Source organism: Mauremys mutica, chromosome 14 (genome assembly GCF_020497125.1).
Source record: "Mauremys mutica isolate MM-2020 ecotype Southern chromosome 14, ASM2049712v1, whole genome shotgun sequence".
NCBI lineage: Eukaryota > Metazoa > Chordata > Testudines > Geoemydidae > Mauremys > Mauremys mutica.
The window spans coordinates 4,067,471-4,085,608 of record NC_059085.1 but is presented as its reverse complement, the minus strand read 5'-3'; the positions used below and the strand labels follow the sequence as shown (position 1 = coordinate 4,085,608).

Below are 18,138 nucleotides of genomic sequence, written 5' to 3'. Positions count from 1 at the left end.
AGCACCAGACATCTAACAGACATCACTTCTGATTTTCTGTTGCAAAGCACCGAGATTTTTTCCATTGACGCTTATCCAATGTGAGTATTGCTGCATCGTTCATGAACCATGGAAGCTGTTGTATAAACAGAAATACTAAATTTCTCAGTTTTAATTATTAGCCAATACAGATGTGCAGTGAGAATTTTTTTTTCATATTTTGTGGACCCCCTGTGCAGTCAATAAAGAACCGCTTTAAGAACCATTACTCTAGTTGGACATACTCTTGTTCCATCTCTGGACAAGGCACTAGAGAAGGAACTGAGGAAACAATCATAGAATATCAAGGTTGGAAGGGACCTCAGGAGGTCATCTAGTCCAGCCCCCTGCTCAAAGCAGGACCAACCCCAACTAAATCATCCCAGCCAGGGCTTTGTCAAGCCTGACCTTAAAAACCTCTAAGAAAGGAGATTCCACCACCTCCCTAAGTAACCCATTCCAGTGCTTCACCACCTGCCTAGTGAAAAAGTTTTTCCTAATATCCAACCTAAACCTCCCCCACTGCAACTTGAGACCATTACTCCTTGTTCTGTCATCTGCTAACCACTGAGAAAAGTCTAGATCCATCCTCTTTGGAACCCCTTTCAAGTAGTTGAAAACAGCTATCAAATCTCCCCTCATTCTTCTCTTCTGCAGACTAAATAATCCCAGTTCCCTCAGCCTCTCCTCATAAATCATGTGCTCCAGTCCCCTAATCATTTTTGTTGCCCTCTGCTGGACTCTTTCCAATTTCTCCACATCCTTCTTGTACTGTGGGGCTCAAAACTGGACACAATACTCCAGATGAGTCCTCACTAATGTCGGATAGAGGGGAATGATCATGTCCCGTGATCTGCTGGCAATGCTCCAACATATACAGCCCAAAATGTCATTAGACTTCTTGGCAACAAGGGCACACTGTTGACTCATATCCACCTTCTCGTCCACTGTAACCCCTAGGTCATTTTCTGCAGAACTGCTGCCTAGCCACTCAGTCCCAACTCTGTAGCAGTGAATGGGATTCTTCCTTCCTAAGTGCAGGACTCTGCACTTGTCTTTGTTGAACCTCATCAGATTTCTTTTGGCCCAATCCTCTAATTTGTCTAGGTCCCTCTGTATCCTATCCCTGCCCTCCACCGTATCTACCACTCCTCCCAGTTTAGTGTTATCTGCAAATTTGCTGATGGTGCAATCTACGCCATCCTCCATATCATTAATGAAGATATTGAACAAAACCGGCCCCAGGACCAACCCTTGGGGCACTCTGCTTGATACTGGCTGCCAACTAGACATCGAGCAATTGACCACTACCCAACTGAGTCCCATGATCTAGCCAGCTTTCTATCCATCTTATAGTCCATTCATCCAGCCCATACTTGTTTAACTTGCTGGCAAGAATACTGTGGGAGACCGTATCAAAAGCTTTGCTAAAGTCAAGGAATAACATGTCCACTGCTTTCCCCTCATCCACGGAGCCAGTTATCTCGTCATAGAAGACAATTAGGTTAGTCAGGCAGTTAGGTTAGTTCGACTGCATACCCCTGAATAGGCTCAGTGTCTTCCATGAGGAAGCATAGGGCGTATGCATGGGCTGAACAGATACTGCTAGCTAAAAATCTCCAGTCAGAGGCTTGAGAGGTGCATGTGCACCTGACGTAGAGAACCCATAGGGCTACTACTCAAAGGAGCAGCAAAGAGTCTTGTGGCACCTTATAGACTAACAGACGTTTTGGAGCATGAGCTTTCGTGGGTGAATACCCACTTCATTGGATGCATGTAGTGGAAATTTCCAGGGGCATGTATATATAAGTAAGCAAGAATCAGGCTAGAGATAACGAGGTTAGTTCAATCAGGGAGAATGATGCCCTCTTCTAGCAGCTGAGGTGTGAAAACCAAGAGAGGAGAAACTGGTTTTGTAGTTGGCAAGCCTTTCACAGTCTTTGTTTAATCCTGAGCTGACACAAATTTGACACCATCAGCTCAGGATTAAACAAAGACTGTGAATTGCTTGCCAACTACAAAACCAGTTTCTCCTCTCTTGGTTTTCACACCTCAGCTGCTAGAAGAGGGCCTCATTCTCCCTGATTGAACTAACCTCGTTATCTCTAGCCTGCTTCTTGCTTGCATATTTATACCTGCCTCTGGAAATTTCCACTACATGCATCCGACGAAGTGGGTATTCACCCACGAAAGCTCATGCTCCAAAACGTCTGTTAGTCTATAAGGTGCCACAAGACTCTTTGCTGCTTTTACAGATCCAGACTAACACGGCTACATCTCTGATACTACTCAAAGGAGCAGCATTCTATTCTGGGTGAGCAGACTACATTGCGTCCTTGCACATACCAACTTAGTCATAGCAATCCATTGTCTCATGAGCTGGTGCAAATGCAGCAATTCTCTTGGTGATTATACAAGATGATAGGATCACACTGCATCAGAGTTGCAACAGCAGCACTGGCTGCCTGTCAAATGGCAGTTGATTACCACATCCAGGTCTTCAGCTTCAAAGCTCTCCCTGGGCAGGGAACACCATCTCAGAAACTGCTCATCCCACCACAGTAACAACTTCCTGAGGAGGGATGGTGAAACTCCCAGTGGGCAGGATGAATCTAGTGTGGGTGGGACATGGAGCCTTTCCAGCAGCCATCCAGTGATTGGAGAACTCCCTGCCGCAGAATCTAAGGATGGCTGCAATTCAGAGCACTTTCAGGACAAATTGCAAGCACCAGCTCTGATTCAGCCTCCACACAGTATAAGAACACCCCAGCAAAAATCCCTTCCTTCCCCCACTATTGGGATGAGTGCTGTTAGGGTTCTATCACCTCAGTTTGGGGCTCTGGTAACACAGACTGGGCCCTTGTAGAAGGCTCAGGGACAGGGATAGGTGTGAGGGCTTGCTTAGCCTGGCTGAGGGTAACCATTCCCACTCTCTTGGCTAGCTTCACATGGTTGGCCAAGTCTTCCCCCAGCGGCACAGGAATGGGATAATCATTATAGACAGTAAAAGACCACATTCCTGAACAGCCCTTGTAGTGGTCAGGGAACTTGGCTGTAGGCAAGTCAAAAAAGGTTGACTTGAAAGGTTGAATCATTACTTGGATCTTTGGGTCGATGAATTTGGGGTCCACTAAGGATTGGTGGATAGCTGACACCTGTGCTCCAGTATCCCTCCAATCTGTAACCTTCTTCCCACCCACACTTACAGTTTCCCTTCACTCTGAGGGTATCTGAGAGGCATCTGGGCCTGAGGACCTTTGGTGTGACCCCAGTGCAATGAACTGTAATCTGTTGGGGGTCTTGGGGCAGTTGGCCTTTACATGCCCCAGCTCATTACCTTTAAAACATCACCAGCTGACTGGTCCCTGGGGCGAGGTGGGTTGCTGGAGAATGGTGTGGTGGGATGATAAGGTGTCTGGGGGTTTCCTTGGGGTGTAGTTGGGGCCTTGGGCTGGCCCCGGTGGTATGATGTGGCCTCGAGGTGTTCCTTCTGGCATCCACCCAAACTGCGACCAGGGTTGTTCCTCTCTGCTACCTCCACCCGTTTGTTCCAATTTCCCCCGTCTCTTTGGCGGTCTGGGACTGCTCATATTGATCAGCATAAGAAGCAAGACTTTATGCTGAGTCCATTTTCTTATCCCATAGCCACTGTTTTACATCATCATTGGTCATAGTCAGGAACTGCTCCTGTACAACCAAATCACACATTCCTTCAAATCCCTTCCTTTGACCCATAACAGATCCTTCATCTGATTGACATAAGCCACATTTAAATTTTACTCTGTAAGTTTCAGGAGTAATTTGAAATTGTTTTAAAACCAAATCCTTAAATTTACCATAGTCAGAAGCATCATCAATAGGCATCTTATTGAATATGTCCAGAGCTTTTCCAGTTAATTTTGCTACCAATGTGGTCATTTTGTGATTGTCAGGAATTGCATGGAGGGTGCACAGTCTTTCCAAGGTGATGAAATATTCAGCAATATCACTGGATTCATCATACTGCAAACATAGTCGCTCCCATTTGTGGATTTTTGGGGAAGTGGAGCCAGCTGCTGAAGGTTTCTGTCTTTTCAACTCCATAACAGCAAGTTTATGCTTCTGGGCCTCCCTCTGAGCCTCCACAGCTCTCTCCTGGGCAGCTTCCTCTGCCTCCACAGCTCTCTCCTGGGCAGCTTCCTCTCTGGCCGCTTGTGCATCAATCTCCATCTGTCTGAGTTCCAGCTGTCTTTCATGTTCCTTTTTTCTTTCCTTAGCTTCAGATCTGGCTAATTCCAGTTTTTTCTGGATGTCACTTTCTGTTATCCTAGCCTTTCTCCACTTAACCTAGCCCAACCCGAGAGCTAGAAAGAAAAAAAGGGAAAAAAATACTTGTGAATTCCATTGCTGTAACTTAACTCCTCTGCCCTGAGGCAGAGGGGAAAAAAACGTCCAGCTGCTCTCAGCTAAAAAAAACTGTCCTTTAAAAAAACCAAACAAACAAACAAACAAAAAACCCCTCTCTGCTTTACAAGCAGCCAAAAGAGAGAAAAAAAAGTTATTTTAATACCCTGAGGTTTGTGCTTCTGGTTCAAAATGATCCCACTGCTAACACCATGTCAGGGTTGCCTCCCCACTCTAAACTCTAGGGTACAGATGTGGGGACGTACATGAACGACCCCCTAAGCTTATTTCTACCAGCTTAGGTTAAAATTTTCCCAAGGCACAAATTCCTTCCTTACCCTTGGTATCGCTGCCACCACCAAGTGATTTAAACAAACATTTAGGGAGGGCCACTTGGAGCCCTACCTCCCCCAAAATATCCCCCCAAGTCCCTACACTCCCTTTCCTGGGGAGGCTTAAGAATAATACCCTAGTCAATTGGTTACAAAGTGAGCACAGATCAACCCCTCTTGGTCTTTAGGACACTGAAAAACAATCAGGTTCTTAAAATAAGTTTATTTTAAAAAACATAAAAAAAATCACCTCTGTAAAATCAGAATGGAAAATAACTTTACAGGGTAACAAAAAGATTCCAAGCACAGAGGATTTCCCCTCTAGGCAAAACTTTAAAGTTACAAAAACAGGGATAAACCTCCCTCTTAGCACAGGGAAAGTTCACAAGCTAAAACAAAAGATAATCTTACGTATTTTCTTGCTATTACTTACTATTTCTGTAATATTAAATGCTTAGTTCAGATATAGCTTAGAGAGAGGTATTTTCCCTGCCCTGGCTCCTCACTAACCCGGAAAAAACAAAGAAACACAAAAAGAAAAAACCTTCCCCCACAAATCTGAAAGTATCTTCTCCCCTTATTGGTCCTTTTGGTCAGGTGCCCACCAGGTTATCTGAGCTTCTTAACCCCTTACAGGAAAAGGAGGGATTAACCATTTACAGGGTAAGGAGGGATTATGCTACCCTTAGCCGTATGTTTATAACAAGTTCACACAAGGAAGAACAAGCAGAGAAAAAAAGGAATGAAATGAATGGTCTAGCTACCCCGCACCAGCCTTGGCATAGCAGAGGGAAGCACATAATAAGGGGAGTGCTGACCTTGATACTGTTCTCTTTCTTATGATCATGTGGTTTCTCAGTACAAACATAGCTGGCCTGATTTTCCAAAGAATGAAACCCACAGCTCCTGGACTCCATTGCATCATTATTTATTCCTGCAATTACTGTGAATTCATGTGGGCTAAACTCCATTACTGTTTGTGCCTGCAATTACCATGACTCAGAGAGGAAATTGGTTAGCTGGACAATTAAGTATCTACCTGCCCATTTGCACACATAGCTAAGTTATTCAAATGCATAGTTGTTGTCAGTGCACACAAAGGTGCACATACAGTGTGACATACAGCTAGAAATCCATGAAAATCAGACCACATGTGTCATTATCATGAACACTTTTCACAAAGCAATCACTGTATAGCTGACCTCTTAGTCCTCATACTCAAAGGAAAGCTGCACAGCACCTTCAAAAGACAAGCCTGGAAGCTTAAATTCATAACTTTGCTAGACACTGAAAACTCTTCCAGCAGTTGAGGTGTGAACACCAAGGGAGGAGAAACTGGTTTTGTAGTTGGCAAGCCATTCACAGTCTGTTTAATCCTGAGCTGATGCTGTCAAATTTGCAGATGAACTGAAGCTCAGCAGTTTCTCAGCCAACTACAAAAGCAGTTTCTCCTCCCTTGGTGTTCACACGTCAACTGCTAGAAGAGGGCTTCATCCTCCCTGATTCAACTAACCTCGTTATCTCTAGCCTGATTCTTGCTTGCATATTTATACCTGCCTCTAGAAATTTCCACTACATGCATCCGACGAAGTGGGTATTCACCCACGAAAGCTCATGCTCCAATACGTCTGTTAGTCTATAAGGTGCCACAGGACTCTTTGGTGCTTTTAGTCTGTGAAAGAAGCTTATTGGAACATCTTTGAGGGTGAGATATTACCTGTAATGTTTCTTAATATTAGGCTTAGACTTGCATGTTTTGTTTTATTCTGCTTTGTGACTTACTTTGTTCTGTTAATACTAGAAACCTCTTAAATCCTACTTTTTATACTTAATAAAATCACTTGTGTTTATTGATAAATCTGGAGTAAGTGATTAATACCCTGGGGAGCAAACATCTGTGCATCTCTAACACTGCTATAGAGGGTGAACAATTTACAAATTTACCCTGTATAAGCTTTATACAGAGTAAAACGGGTTTATTTGGGGTTTGGATCCCATTAGGAGCTCGGTGTCTGGGTGCTGGAGACAGGTAACCTGCTGAGCTGTTTTTAGTTAAAGTTGGCAGATCTGGGGGCATGGCCCAGACCCTGGGCCTGTGTTGCAGCACAACAAGGCAGGGTTCTATGTCTGGCTCAACAAGACAGAGTTCTGGAGTCCCAAGCTGGCAGGGAAAACGGGCTCAGCACATCAGGTGACAGTCCCAAAGGGATCTCTGTGACCGAACTCGTCATATCTAGTATCGTTTAATTGTTTTCACTTTTGTAATCAAGGTGTCTGAGTAAGAGTGGAGTTATTCAAATCTCTGAACTGCCAACACTACATAACTTTTAAACAAGAGGTTTGACTCGAGATCCAACACTGGTGTTAGGAAGAGCCCAAGCATCATTATTTAGGCTGAGCTGCAGCTCAGTGACGATGAAAGAGTTCAACGTCAGGAGTGTTCTGGTGACTGGATCCAATCGAGGAATCGGCCTGGGACTCGTGAAGCGATTTCTAGAGCTACCAAATCCACCAGAATGGATCTTTGCCACCACAAGGGAGCTGGCTGGATCCCAAAGCAAGGTGAGGATGAAATCTGGTCTTTACAGGAAGGTTGAGCAGCAGATGGCTCAGAAACAGCCTGAGAATTGGGTTTCCCAGCAGTGCAGGCTGCAAAGACAGGATCAGATAAGGAGCGGGTTCCCTTTAAAAGCATTTGAGAGGCTCAAATGGGAAACTCAGAGCTCACAGTAAAACTCAAATGCTAGTGTGTCTCAGCAATAGAGAGGCAAGATGCTACCAATATTTTAACAAGGGGCTTGTTATAAAATGTTCCACTGTGGCCTGTGATAAACCCCATGCCCTAGATGTATCCAGAGAGGGCTGACTCTGTCAGAGACAGGACAGAGAAATCACCCTGGCCCCCTACATTTCTACATTTGTTTGCCAGAAGCTGTGAATGAGCACCAGGGGATGAATCACTTGATGATTCCCTGTTCTGCTGATTCCCTCTGGGGCACATGGCACTGGCCACTGTCGGAAGATAGGATACTGGGCTAGATGGACCTTTGGTCTGACCCAGTAGGGCCATTCTTATGTCGTGGAATTGTAACCACCAGGGCTTTTGTGACATCCCACCCTCACTGCAGAAGGCTGCAGAGAAGCCTCTCTGAGGCACTTGGTTCATTCATCCACATGCCACTTGTTGTGGGACAGCGGGGTTCTGGGAATTGGCTTTTCCCAGCTCAGTCACCAGCACCTTCCTTGAGGGGTACACCCAACCCCAGGCACTGCACAGCATTCCCTATTGCAGATCCCAGACCTGCAGCTGAGGTCAGAGCCGTCCTAGACCCTGATTACCTTCCAGGATTTTTCTAACAAAATGAAAATGTTTCTCTTCCCAGGAGGTCGTAGAGCTGGCATTGAAGCATCCAAACCTGGTGGTGCTGCAGCTGGGTATGTAGCCATCTCTGCATCTACTCATTCAGACAGGGGTGGGCTTGGGAGGAAGAGGAGGGGCCTAATTCTCCATGGCTGGCACAATGTGGTGTCACACTTGTTTGGTTGTGAAGCACTAACAGTTCAGAGTGGAGCATGTCACACCCACTCTGCCCCCCTGTAATGGCTGACTGCTAATAGAGTTACTCTTAACTCAAGTGGAAGAGACCCATGATTTTAGTGCTGAAGGTACAAACCCAGTGCGGGTCCTATGCCTTCTCCACTAAGTCTCCATTATGTGTGCCCAAGGGACTGATATTTCCTCTCCTACCAAATCTTGCAATGCCCCCATGGCACCCATGGCATGCGTCCCTGTGCAACTGCTGCACATTGTTTGCAGTTTCCTAGCCCGAAAATTCTAATAACCTCTCCCTGCATGCAGAGCCAGCAGCCATTTTGTTCTCAGAGGTTCAGCAGCTTGTTACCAAGGAGAGCGACACACTGTGCTCTCTCATGGGAACTTTGATTCCTTCTTATGGGTTTCCAGGATCTAAAATAAAAGCCACATTAGATTGAAAGCTGTGGGTTTCTATTTGGATCCAGAAAAAGCATAATGATGATGCTTGTGTTTGTGGTGCGCTTGCTGCTTGACTGAAATATACCGTGTGCTCTGTTTGTTTGGGGGACCGTGTGCTGACTATGTGTGTGCTGAGCCTAGTGGCCTGCTAGGCAAGGCTGAGAGCTTCTTAACGAGGCTGTGATCCCTAAGCCTCCCTAGAGGTTTTAGCATCTGTAGACGAGCGCTTCGTTGCTCGTGGTACAAATTTGCTGGAGACTCCACTCTGGCACACACCAGTGCCCTTTTATTTCCCGGTCTTTTCCCACACCCACATATATACAGCTATGTACAATTCAATACCAGTCAGGTAGCCCCTTGGGGAACAGCTTGCTCTTACAGCAGCTGGGAGCAACAGGCCCTCACTTCTCACTTTCCTGTTCCCCTTCCTGCCAGCTTTAGAGGCCTTCCTCTCAGCAGGCTCACAGGTGATTGCTCTTGGGATCCTTTAATGAGCCACACCCTGCCAGCTCCAGCCAGTTCCCCTTGATGGGAGCTCTGCTAGTAGGTTCTGAGCTAACAGGGGCTGGTTCAGTGTCTCTTAAGCCAGCACCCTGTTACAGCACCCATCAACCCTTAACTAGGGGGCGAGGCTACTCAGGGAGACCAGGGCTTTAAAAAGCCTGCTTCTAAGCAACCAGAGGAGCTAGTGAACAGGAGCATTAACAGGGGAGTTTTGCGAGGGAGTTCTCCAGGGGGAGCATCAGAAGGGGCTAGAATTCAACATTCTTTAAACTTAAAAGCCAAAAGCACCCCCTGGAGATAAACAAAACAACAACGAAGGAACCAGCTGCAGGAGTAAGAAGACAATGCAGGCAGAAGTCCAGCAACAGAGTTTATTGCACCCAATGCAGCATGTATGATTACCTGCCCTAAAGGCAAGTGGCGTGTGTGCAGTCGGTGCAAGGAGCTCCTGGCCCTCAGAGAATGTGTACAGGCTTTGGAGACCAGAGTGGCTGAACTGGAGGAGCTGAGGGAGACAGAGAGGTGCACAGATGAGACTTTCAAGGACACAGTAGAACAGTCCCACCCCCGGTCTGACAGCCTCTGTGCTGTTGAGGAGGATGAAAGTCCCAGGGAAGGAGAACATCCAACTGGAGCAGACGGAAATGATCCCATTGTTAGGACCAGAGGATGGTGTGGTATCCTCTCACACTGAGGATACCTCTCTGGGGGAGAGAACTCCAGCTATTAGAAAGACACAGGTATTAGTAATGGACGATTTGATCATTAGAAACATAGATAGCTGGGTTTGCGATGACCAGGAGAACCGCATGGTGACTTGCCTGCCTGGTGCGAAGGTTGCGGACCTGTCAAGACATCTAGATAGACTTATTTGTAGTGCTGGGGAGGATCCGGTGGTCATGGTACATGTAGGTACCAATGACATAGGGAAGGACAGGAGAGAGGTCCTGGAGGCCAAATTTAGGCTGCTAGTTAAGAGATTGAAGTCCAGGACTTCCATAGTCGCATTCTCTGAGATGCTTCCAGTTCCATACACAGAGCCAGATGGACAGGCAGAACTGCAGAGTCTCAATGCATGGATGAGATGATGGTGTAGGGAGGAGGGGGTTAGATTTATTAGGAACTGGGGAAACTTTTGGGAAAGGAGGAGCCTATACAAGAAGGATGGGCTCCACCGAAACCAAAATGGAACCAGACTGCTGGCACTTAACATTAAAAAGATTGTAGAGCAGTTTTTAATCTAAGGGCTGGGGAAAAGCCGGCAGGTGCGGGGGAGCACGTGATTCAGACATCCCTTAGGGGAGGATCTATTAATAGAGAATCTCTATGTCCAGGTAGACACAGGAGGATGGAAAATGATAAAATACAGGCAGGGTCTGATCAGAAACAGTCAAATAAAAAGGTTGCCCATTCAATTACATTGTGTAATGGCAGACAGCTAAAAGGGTACAAGCTTTTAAAGTACTTATGTACCAATGCTAAAAGTCTAAATAATAAAATGGGTGAACTAGAGTACCTTGTATTAAATGAGGATATTGATATAATAGGCATGTAGGGGTCCCTCGCTCTCCCGCTCAGAGGGAGGCCACTCCAGCTGGCCCCAGTCTGGTCCGGACCAGAGTCTACAGGGTAGCCGGGAGCCCACAACAGGGCTGGGTGATCAACTGTCACTACCAGGCTTCGGCCTGGGCTGGGGTAGCTCAAGTAGTCCACACACAACCAGTCGTTAAAGGCAGGCCCTGGCAGCCAGCGAGCAAACAGCTAATGTGATGCCAATTTTTAAAAAGGGCTCCAGAGGTCATCCTGGCAATTACAGGCCTGTAAGCCTGACTTCAGTACCAGGCAAACTGGTTGAAACTATAATAAAGAACAATATTGTCAGACCTATAGATGAACATAATTTGTTGAAGAATCAACATGGTTTTAGTAAAGGGAAATCATGCCTCATCAATCTATTAGAATACTTTGAGGGGGTCAACAAGCATGTGGACCGAGGGGATCCAGTGGATATAGTGTACTTAGATTTTCAGAAAGCCTTTGACAGGGTTCCTCACCAAAGATTCTTACGTAAAGTAACTTCCATGGGATAAGAGGGAAGGTGCTCTCCTGGATTCAGTTCAAAGAGATTAAGCAATTAAAAAAAAAAATTTCAAGGGATTTCCTCCTGCTCCTGGAATCAGAGGCAGCGTGGGAGAGTTCCCAGAGGGGCTTGAGGGAGATGCAAGTGAGCGAGGCTGCTTTCATTGGCCAACTGAAGACAGGGTCAACAGCTGAATGGGCTGGTAGAGCTGATAGACAGGGCAGAGCTGCTATAGGAAGGATGTTTCTGAATCCTCTGTGCTGTCTGTAGATGTCACAGATCCAAACAGCATAAAGGCAGCTGCGCAGAGAGTGGAGGAGCATGTGCAAGGACTTGGACTGAATATCCTGATAAACAACGCTGGCATTGCACGGGTGACCACCATGGAGAATGAGAACGTTGAGACCATGGCAATTGTATACCTAACTAACACAGTTGGGCCCCTGATGGTGAGCCAGGTAAGAACGCACCTAACAGCCAGGAAACTCCTTCGACACTGAGCCAAGACTGCCCTGGAACGAGCTGAGACGCTTGGCTAGGGCAAATTTTTGACTCATTTTTTCAAAAACAAGGTGATCTGCATTTTCAGACTCAAGGGAGACTCTCTAACATCCCCTAACACTGGCCACCAGCAGGATTTGAACCTTGAGCACCAAAGTGCAGTTTTCTACCACTTGGGCTAATGAAATAGCTCCACTAGCTGGTCGCAGTAGTAGGTTGTTATCCCCTGGTGCTTCAGTCAGTATAATCACATGTTCTCTTCTGTTTCAAAGGCTGTACCAGAGGGCCATGTAGCCATAAGGGTGAGGGCCTGGTTGTGCCCCGCCAAGGAGCCCCTTCCCCATGATGGCGGGGGAGGGATAGCTCAGTGGTTTGAGCATTGGCCTGCTAAACCAGGGTTGTGAACTAAATCCTTGAGGGGGTCTGTAACGGGGTGCATCTGGGGCTCAACCCTCTGAGGGGAGGAGGGGAGCCACACCGGCCCGCTGGTCTCACATAGGCTCTGCCCTGTCCCTTTAAGGCTAGACAACAGAGTTAGAGTCTACTGGGGCTCCAGCCTTTGGCTGCAAGGCGGAGCAGGAAACAGTACAGGGGAGCTCAGGCCTCTTGCAGCAGGGCTGAGCAGTAAACAGTACAAGGGAGCTCAGGCCTCTTGTAGCAGGGCTGAGCAGTAAGGTGAGGGGGATAACTGCCACCCGTAAGTGGGGTGGCAGGGGGGACACAGGCCCACCCACTCCACTGTCTCCCAGCCCGGGGCCCTAGGCAGCGGTCGTTACCGCTGACGGTCAGTGGGGATCCTGACCGCAACACACTGACATGGGTATTGTCTGGTCAGCAGCCTGACTGAGGTCGGCTGCCCCCGGGCCACTTCCAATATCCCCCTCGGGGCCTACCTGTTCCACAGCGTCCGGTCCCAGGAAGTCCCACTGCATGGGTTCCTCACAGCCCGGGCTGGGGGGTAGATCTGGTAGTTCCTCGGGGAAGTCCGGCCAATTCTGCTCCGGAGGTTCCTCGGGGTAACAGCACGGCAGCGGGGAAGATACTGGTGGCTCCTCTTCGTATGTGGCGCGGGGAAGCTCCGGCAGGTCTTCCCAGTAGCGAGCGAGGGGTATCTCCGGCCAGTCCGGGCAACTGCCCTGGACTCCAACGGATCCCCTGTCAGGAACTCCCTCAGGCAGGTCTGCTCCCCGCGGTGGCTGGGCGCCGACTGAGCTGGAAGGGCCGGCTTTTATACTTCCGGGTCGCCGCCTGACCCTCTGAGGGGCGGGCCCTTCCGGTGTCCAGGGCTCAACCCTCCCCGGGGAGGAGGGGAGCCACACCGGCCCGCTACAGGGTCATTTAGGGATCTGAGGCAAAAATCTGTCAGGGATGGTACTTGGTCCTGCTATGAAGGCAGGGGACTGGATGCGATGACCTTTCAAGGTCCCTTCCAGTTCTATGAGATAGGTACATCTCCATATTAAAAATGCTCCTACCCAGAGGCTGGGCACAGGTCCAGACCATGTGCTCTAGGAGCACAAGGATTGTGCAGGGCTAGTGCCTGCAACAGGGCTCACCTCCCGTGAAGGAGCAGAGCAGGCTCCCTTCAGGGAGAGCACACTCTGACCCATAGGAGAGTTTCCCAGTCATCATATTCCCAAGAACTATGGGATGCACCAACCTGCCAGAATCAGACTCCACCTTCAGAGCCTCCCTCTCCCTGACCCTTAACATCACTGATGGGCTCCTTCCCTGGTACAGCAGTGTCACCCCTGTCGTAACACAGTCATCGGTATCTCCCTCAGGAGTTCCTGCCATTGCTGAAGAAGGCTGCCAAGCAGAGCACCCAGACAGGGCTGAGCTGCAGCAAGGCCGCCATTCTCAACATGTCCAGCATGGCTGCTTCCATAGAAGTAGTTCCACAGTGGGAATTAGAGAAAATACCCAGCTACCGCTGCAGCAAGGTACCATACAGGACCCCTCTCACTCCCTTCCAGCATAACTAGCTCCTACCTTGTATCAACACAGGTGCCTCCTCTGCTGTTCCTTCTAAACACCTCGGACTCCCCCACCAGCTTCCGTGCAGAGCTCCTGTCCCCTTAGCCCCCTCCTACCTGGCTTCTTGCTACAGATTTAAGGCAACAGTGCATGTGTCCCTGCATCTCCCCCTTTATAGTCAACCTTTAGCCAGAATTACTCTTTAACAACAAACCAGAGATCTGGACCAAGCTCATCCAGCTTTGGTCACCACTGGGCAGTGAGGAAGATTGTGTTCAGCGGGATCCTCTCCCCTCTCTCAGATTGCCGGGAATGTTATTGCTACAAGGGTAACAGAAATTCAGCTGGGTTTGGAACCAGCTGCTGGTGCCATGTTCCTTGTGTACTGAACCCCTCAATGAGTCTCAGCTGTGTAGGATCTCAAGGTGCAGATACAGCCAATGCCAACAGCTGGTCTTAGCCAAGGATTTTCCTCCTTTCGTTTTATCAGGATTGGGTCTCCTGGTTTCCGCTTGGCTGAGCATTCCAGGCTATAAAAGGATAAAACCAGAGATTTCTGGGATTTGGTATCTCACAGCCTTGTACCCTTTACTCAGGGGCAGGAAAGATTGAAGATTTATTGTGAGGTGGGCAGTTTGCTTTTGATCTGTTGCTAGAGTTGTCAGCCCTCCAGGATGGGCCTGGAGTCTCCCAGAATCAGCATCGATCTTCCAGTGACTATTGAAAGCAATCCAGGAGATTTGAATGGGATATTTTAAGAAAATGACATCATGTAATGTTGGGGAAAAAAATCTCCCGGAATAGCTTCAGTCACGGTTATAACCTTATCTGTCGCCCCGAGCAGCTGAGCTGGGTTTGTCCGTTGAGTGAAGTGGGAGCTGCCCTTTAGTTCAGCAGTACTGCTTAGGTGTGAAGCTCCGTACATTCCGCCCAGTGCTATTTATCTCCTCTCCTGTCAGCCCAGATGACTCCCCTCCACCCTTGCATATCAGTACTGTGGGGTTGAGGGGATCATGTCCTGTAGGGAAGATGCCCCTCTGTCCTGTGCTCTTATCTCTGCTCATGGAGTGTCCCACCCACAGGCTGCTCTGAACATGGTCAGCAAGTGCCAGTCCTTGGAGTACAAAGACTATGGGATTCTCTGCACTTCTATCCACCCTGGCTGGGTGAAAACCAGAATGGGAACAGAAAAGGTAGGTCATAACATGTTTATAATCCCTTGGTTAGGGTGACTGGCCACTTCCATCCACAGCACATCAGGGAGGCCTTACGGTCTTGGTTCTGCCACAGACTCATCTGTACACTCAGATCGCAACTACGTTAAACTGGAGGGAAGACTGGAATACGTATCAATACTATAAGGGTAAACCATTCCAGGGATGTTGTAATTATCCCCAAAACAAACATTACGAACCCAGGAAATAAAAATTATGGTTAAACTTAAAGTTACTATAACCATAACCGTATCTCCAATTTAACGTGGCTTTTGTTTGGGAATTCTGTTTGGTTTGTTAAATTACTAGAATTTTCATATATAAACATAAACCCAGAGAAAGTCACCCTGTGATGAGATTTCTATGATTTGAAGATATGTAGCCACCTGAAATCTTCTCGTCATTTTACCTCTGATGGCCAGATTCACCAGTACACTCTGCCTGCTTTACCCCACTTGGGAGCAGCACAAAGCAGACAAAGCATACTGGCCTGTTTCCCCTAGCTCCTGACCCCTGCGTTCCCCTGCAAAGCCCAGTCTCCTCCTCTCTCCTCTAAACAACCCACAGCACAGTGTGCAAGAGCCAGGGGGTTCGCCACAAGGGCCCAGATCCTCAGAGGTATTTGGGCACCTAATTCCTACTGATTTCTAGAGCTGCAATGTCCTGGCCAAAGTCCAATGTGCGGGGGAAGTACATTCAGCTGAGCTAAACTCCCCCTGCCGTTTAATCTGGATAGAGTGGGCCTGATTTGCCACTGCCCTGCACCTTGCACATTTGTACCAGTGCAAAGTGGGCATTGATAACTACCACATCAGAACGCTAACATTGTACCCCTCTTTGCCTAGGTGTGACCGAGTATTCTTACTGGACGCAGTTAAGCATTGCCATGTGCCATGCCAGAAGTGATCCATAAATAGCGTATACAAAATTAGTCATACTGCTTTACTGCAAAGGCCTTTAATGCTTTGGGATGATTCTATGGGACTGATCCAAACCCCACTGAGGCCAATGGAAAGACTCCCATTGACAGCTATGGGGTTTTGATAAGACTATAAATGCACAAGTGTGAGGAACATCAACTCTCATTTTAGTACATTATTATTTATTCGTGTATTTTGGTAGCACAGAGCCCACAGTCCCATTGTGGTAGGCGTTGTACAAATATCTGCAAAGACAACTTACCCTGAAGACCCTACTGAAGCTAAGAGGATGATATGTTGAGGGAGGAGACTTGGTCCTGAATACACCCACTGCTAGCAACATAGTAACTGTAATGAGTTCCCCCCGGGGTGCTACCTGGAACTGGGGTACCACTGAGCCTCTGACCCACCAGCCTGGGCTCCCTCTCACACTGTGCTGCTGTGACAAGTTGCAAAGCCCTCCAGCCTGCACTTTCACCAGCATTCACACAGGTAGGGACACACCCAGCTGCAGTCACAGGCAGGGTCTCTAACCACCAGCTTCCCAGCCTAGGCCCCGGAGCAGTACATCCTGCCCTGGTCAAATCTGGCCACTATATGGGTTTAACACCCGGTCTGCCTCTCTCTCAATGTCAAGAGGACCATGCACACTGGTGGAAACCAAGCTGAGATTTTCCCCAGACACCTTAGTCAAATCCACACTGGTTTGGAATAAACATAAAACAAGTTTATTAACTACAAAACAATAGATTTAAAGTGATTATAAGTGATAGCAAACAGCTCAAAGCACATTACCTAGTAAATAAACAAAATCACAAACTGAGCTTAACATACAGTACTAGAAAGGTAGGATATGAATTAGCAAATTCTCACCCTGCATGATAAACAGGTTGGCAGATTCCTAAGGCACAAGCTGCCTTGGCTTTGCAGCTTGGGTTTCCCAAGTTTTCAAACGCAGGCTAGAAATCCCTCAAGCCTGGGAACCATCATTTCCTCCCTGTTCAGTCTTTGTTCCTCACGTGTTCCCAGGTGTCTTGTCAGGAGAGTGAGGTCCCATCATGATCTCACTTCCCCCTTTTATATCTGCTTCCCACTTGCTGGAAAGCTCTTTTGCTGTGATCTGGGTCAAACAGTTCCCATTGTGTCGTGCTATCTCTGAGAGGTTTCTTTTGTTCACAGTTCCTGGGGTAATCCTTGTGCTTGTGTGCATTTCCTCAGTAAGCCATTAACATTGTTTGGCCTTTTTACTATTGCAGCTGAAACGCTGCTTGTGGGTGTTTTCAACCTCACAACATGTTTCAGCAACATGTACACAGCCAAACTTTGTAACTTCACATACGACAATAGCACATGCACTCCAACGAGATATTAACATCTAGCAGATCAAGACTTAGAACAATAAGAATCACAAAGCATACTTCGTACAAAACATATCCTGATTACATGACAGTGGTGAATATTGGGGTGCCAGGGTGTCACAGTAACAATGGCCTGAAAGATGCAGTTTTGCCCTACCTAACAGCATCACTTTAACCCTACAGGCCCCACAGACCGTGGAGCAAACCACTCAAGCAATCCTGAAGATGCTTTCCACGCTCTCTGAGAAGGAGAATGGTTCCTTCGTGGGCTGGGACGGAAAAATCTATCCCTGGTGAGACATGAGCTTGCCAGGTGTGATTAGATCATAGAGGTGCCTGCAGTGTTACCTGTACCTGACACCCCAATAAACAACCTGAGCTGAATTACAACCCATTTCTGGAGCCTTTCTCCTCTGCTGCTCCCTGATGCAGGTGGGAGATCCATTCAACACTGCTATGCTGTTACTGAGCCATCTAGAGACTGAACATTCAGGTACCTCAGTGGGCACAGCTGGTTCTAGAGGTGGGCAAGAAGGGCAGTTGCCCTCGGTACTAACTTCCAGGGGGCACAAAACTGCCTTTTTTTTTTGGCTCCCCTCCAACTGGCTGGCTTTGTGTGTGTGTGTGTGTGTGTGTGTGTGTGTGTGTGTGTGTGTGTGTGTGTGTGTGTGTGTGTGTGCACGCGCTTACGTGCTCGCTTGGTTTCTCGGGAGTAGGTGGGGCCAAAAACTTTGGAAACATTTTCTGCCCTGGCTGGCAAAACAGCTAGGGCCACTCCTAACCTTGGGCCCAGGGGTGGAAAACATGAATTGCAGGCCCGTCATTGTGGATGACACATGCGTGCCAGACCATGTGAG

At 47.8% G+C, this 18,138-nt stretch overlaps 1 protein-coding gene across 2 annotated transcripts; it reads left to right on the top strand.

Moving 5' to 3' along the window:
- Nucleotides 1-7,051: 7,051 nt before the first annotated feature.
- Nucleotides 7,052-17,689, top strand: LOC123349469 (C-factor-like). Of its 2 annotated transcripts, none has more exons than XM_044987581.1 (6): nucleotides 7,052-7,295; nucleotides 8,117-8,168; nucleotides 11,582-11,769; nucleotides 13,597-13,755; nucleotides 14,872-14,982; nucleotides 17,465-17,689. In XM_044987581.1, the coding sequence occupies exons 1-6, from the start codon at nucleotides 7,149-7,151 to the stop codon at nucleotides 17,576-17,578; spliced, it is 771 nt and encodes a 256-aa protein (XP_044843516.1). In that variant the 5' UTR covers nucleotides 7,052-7,148; the 3' UTR covers nucleotides 17,579-17,689. The 2 variants fall into 2 exon arrangements, with proteins under 2 accessions (XP_044843516.1, XP_044843517.1); XM_044987582.1 differs by lacking the exon at nucleotides 7,052-7,295 and adding an exon at nucleotides 7,849-8,045.
- The last annotated feature ends 449 nt before the right edge of the window (nucleotides 17,690-18,138 follow it).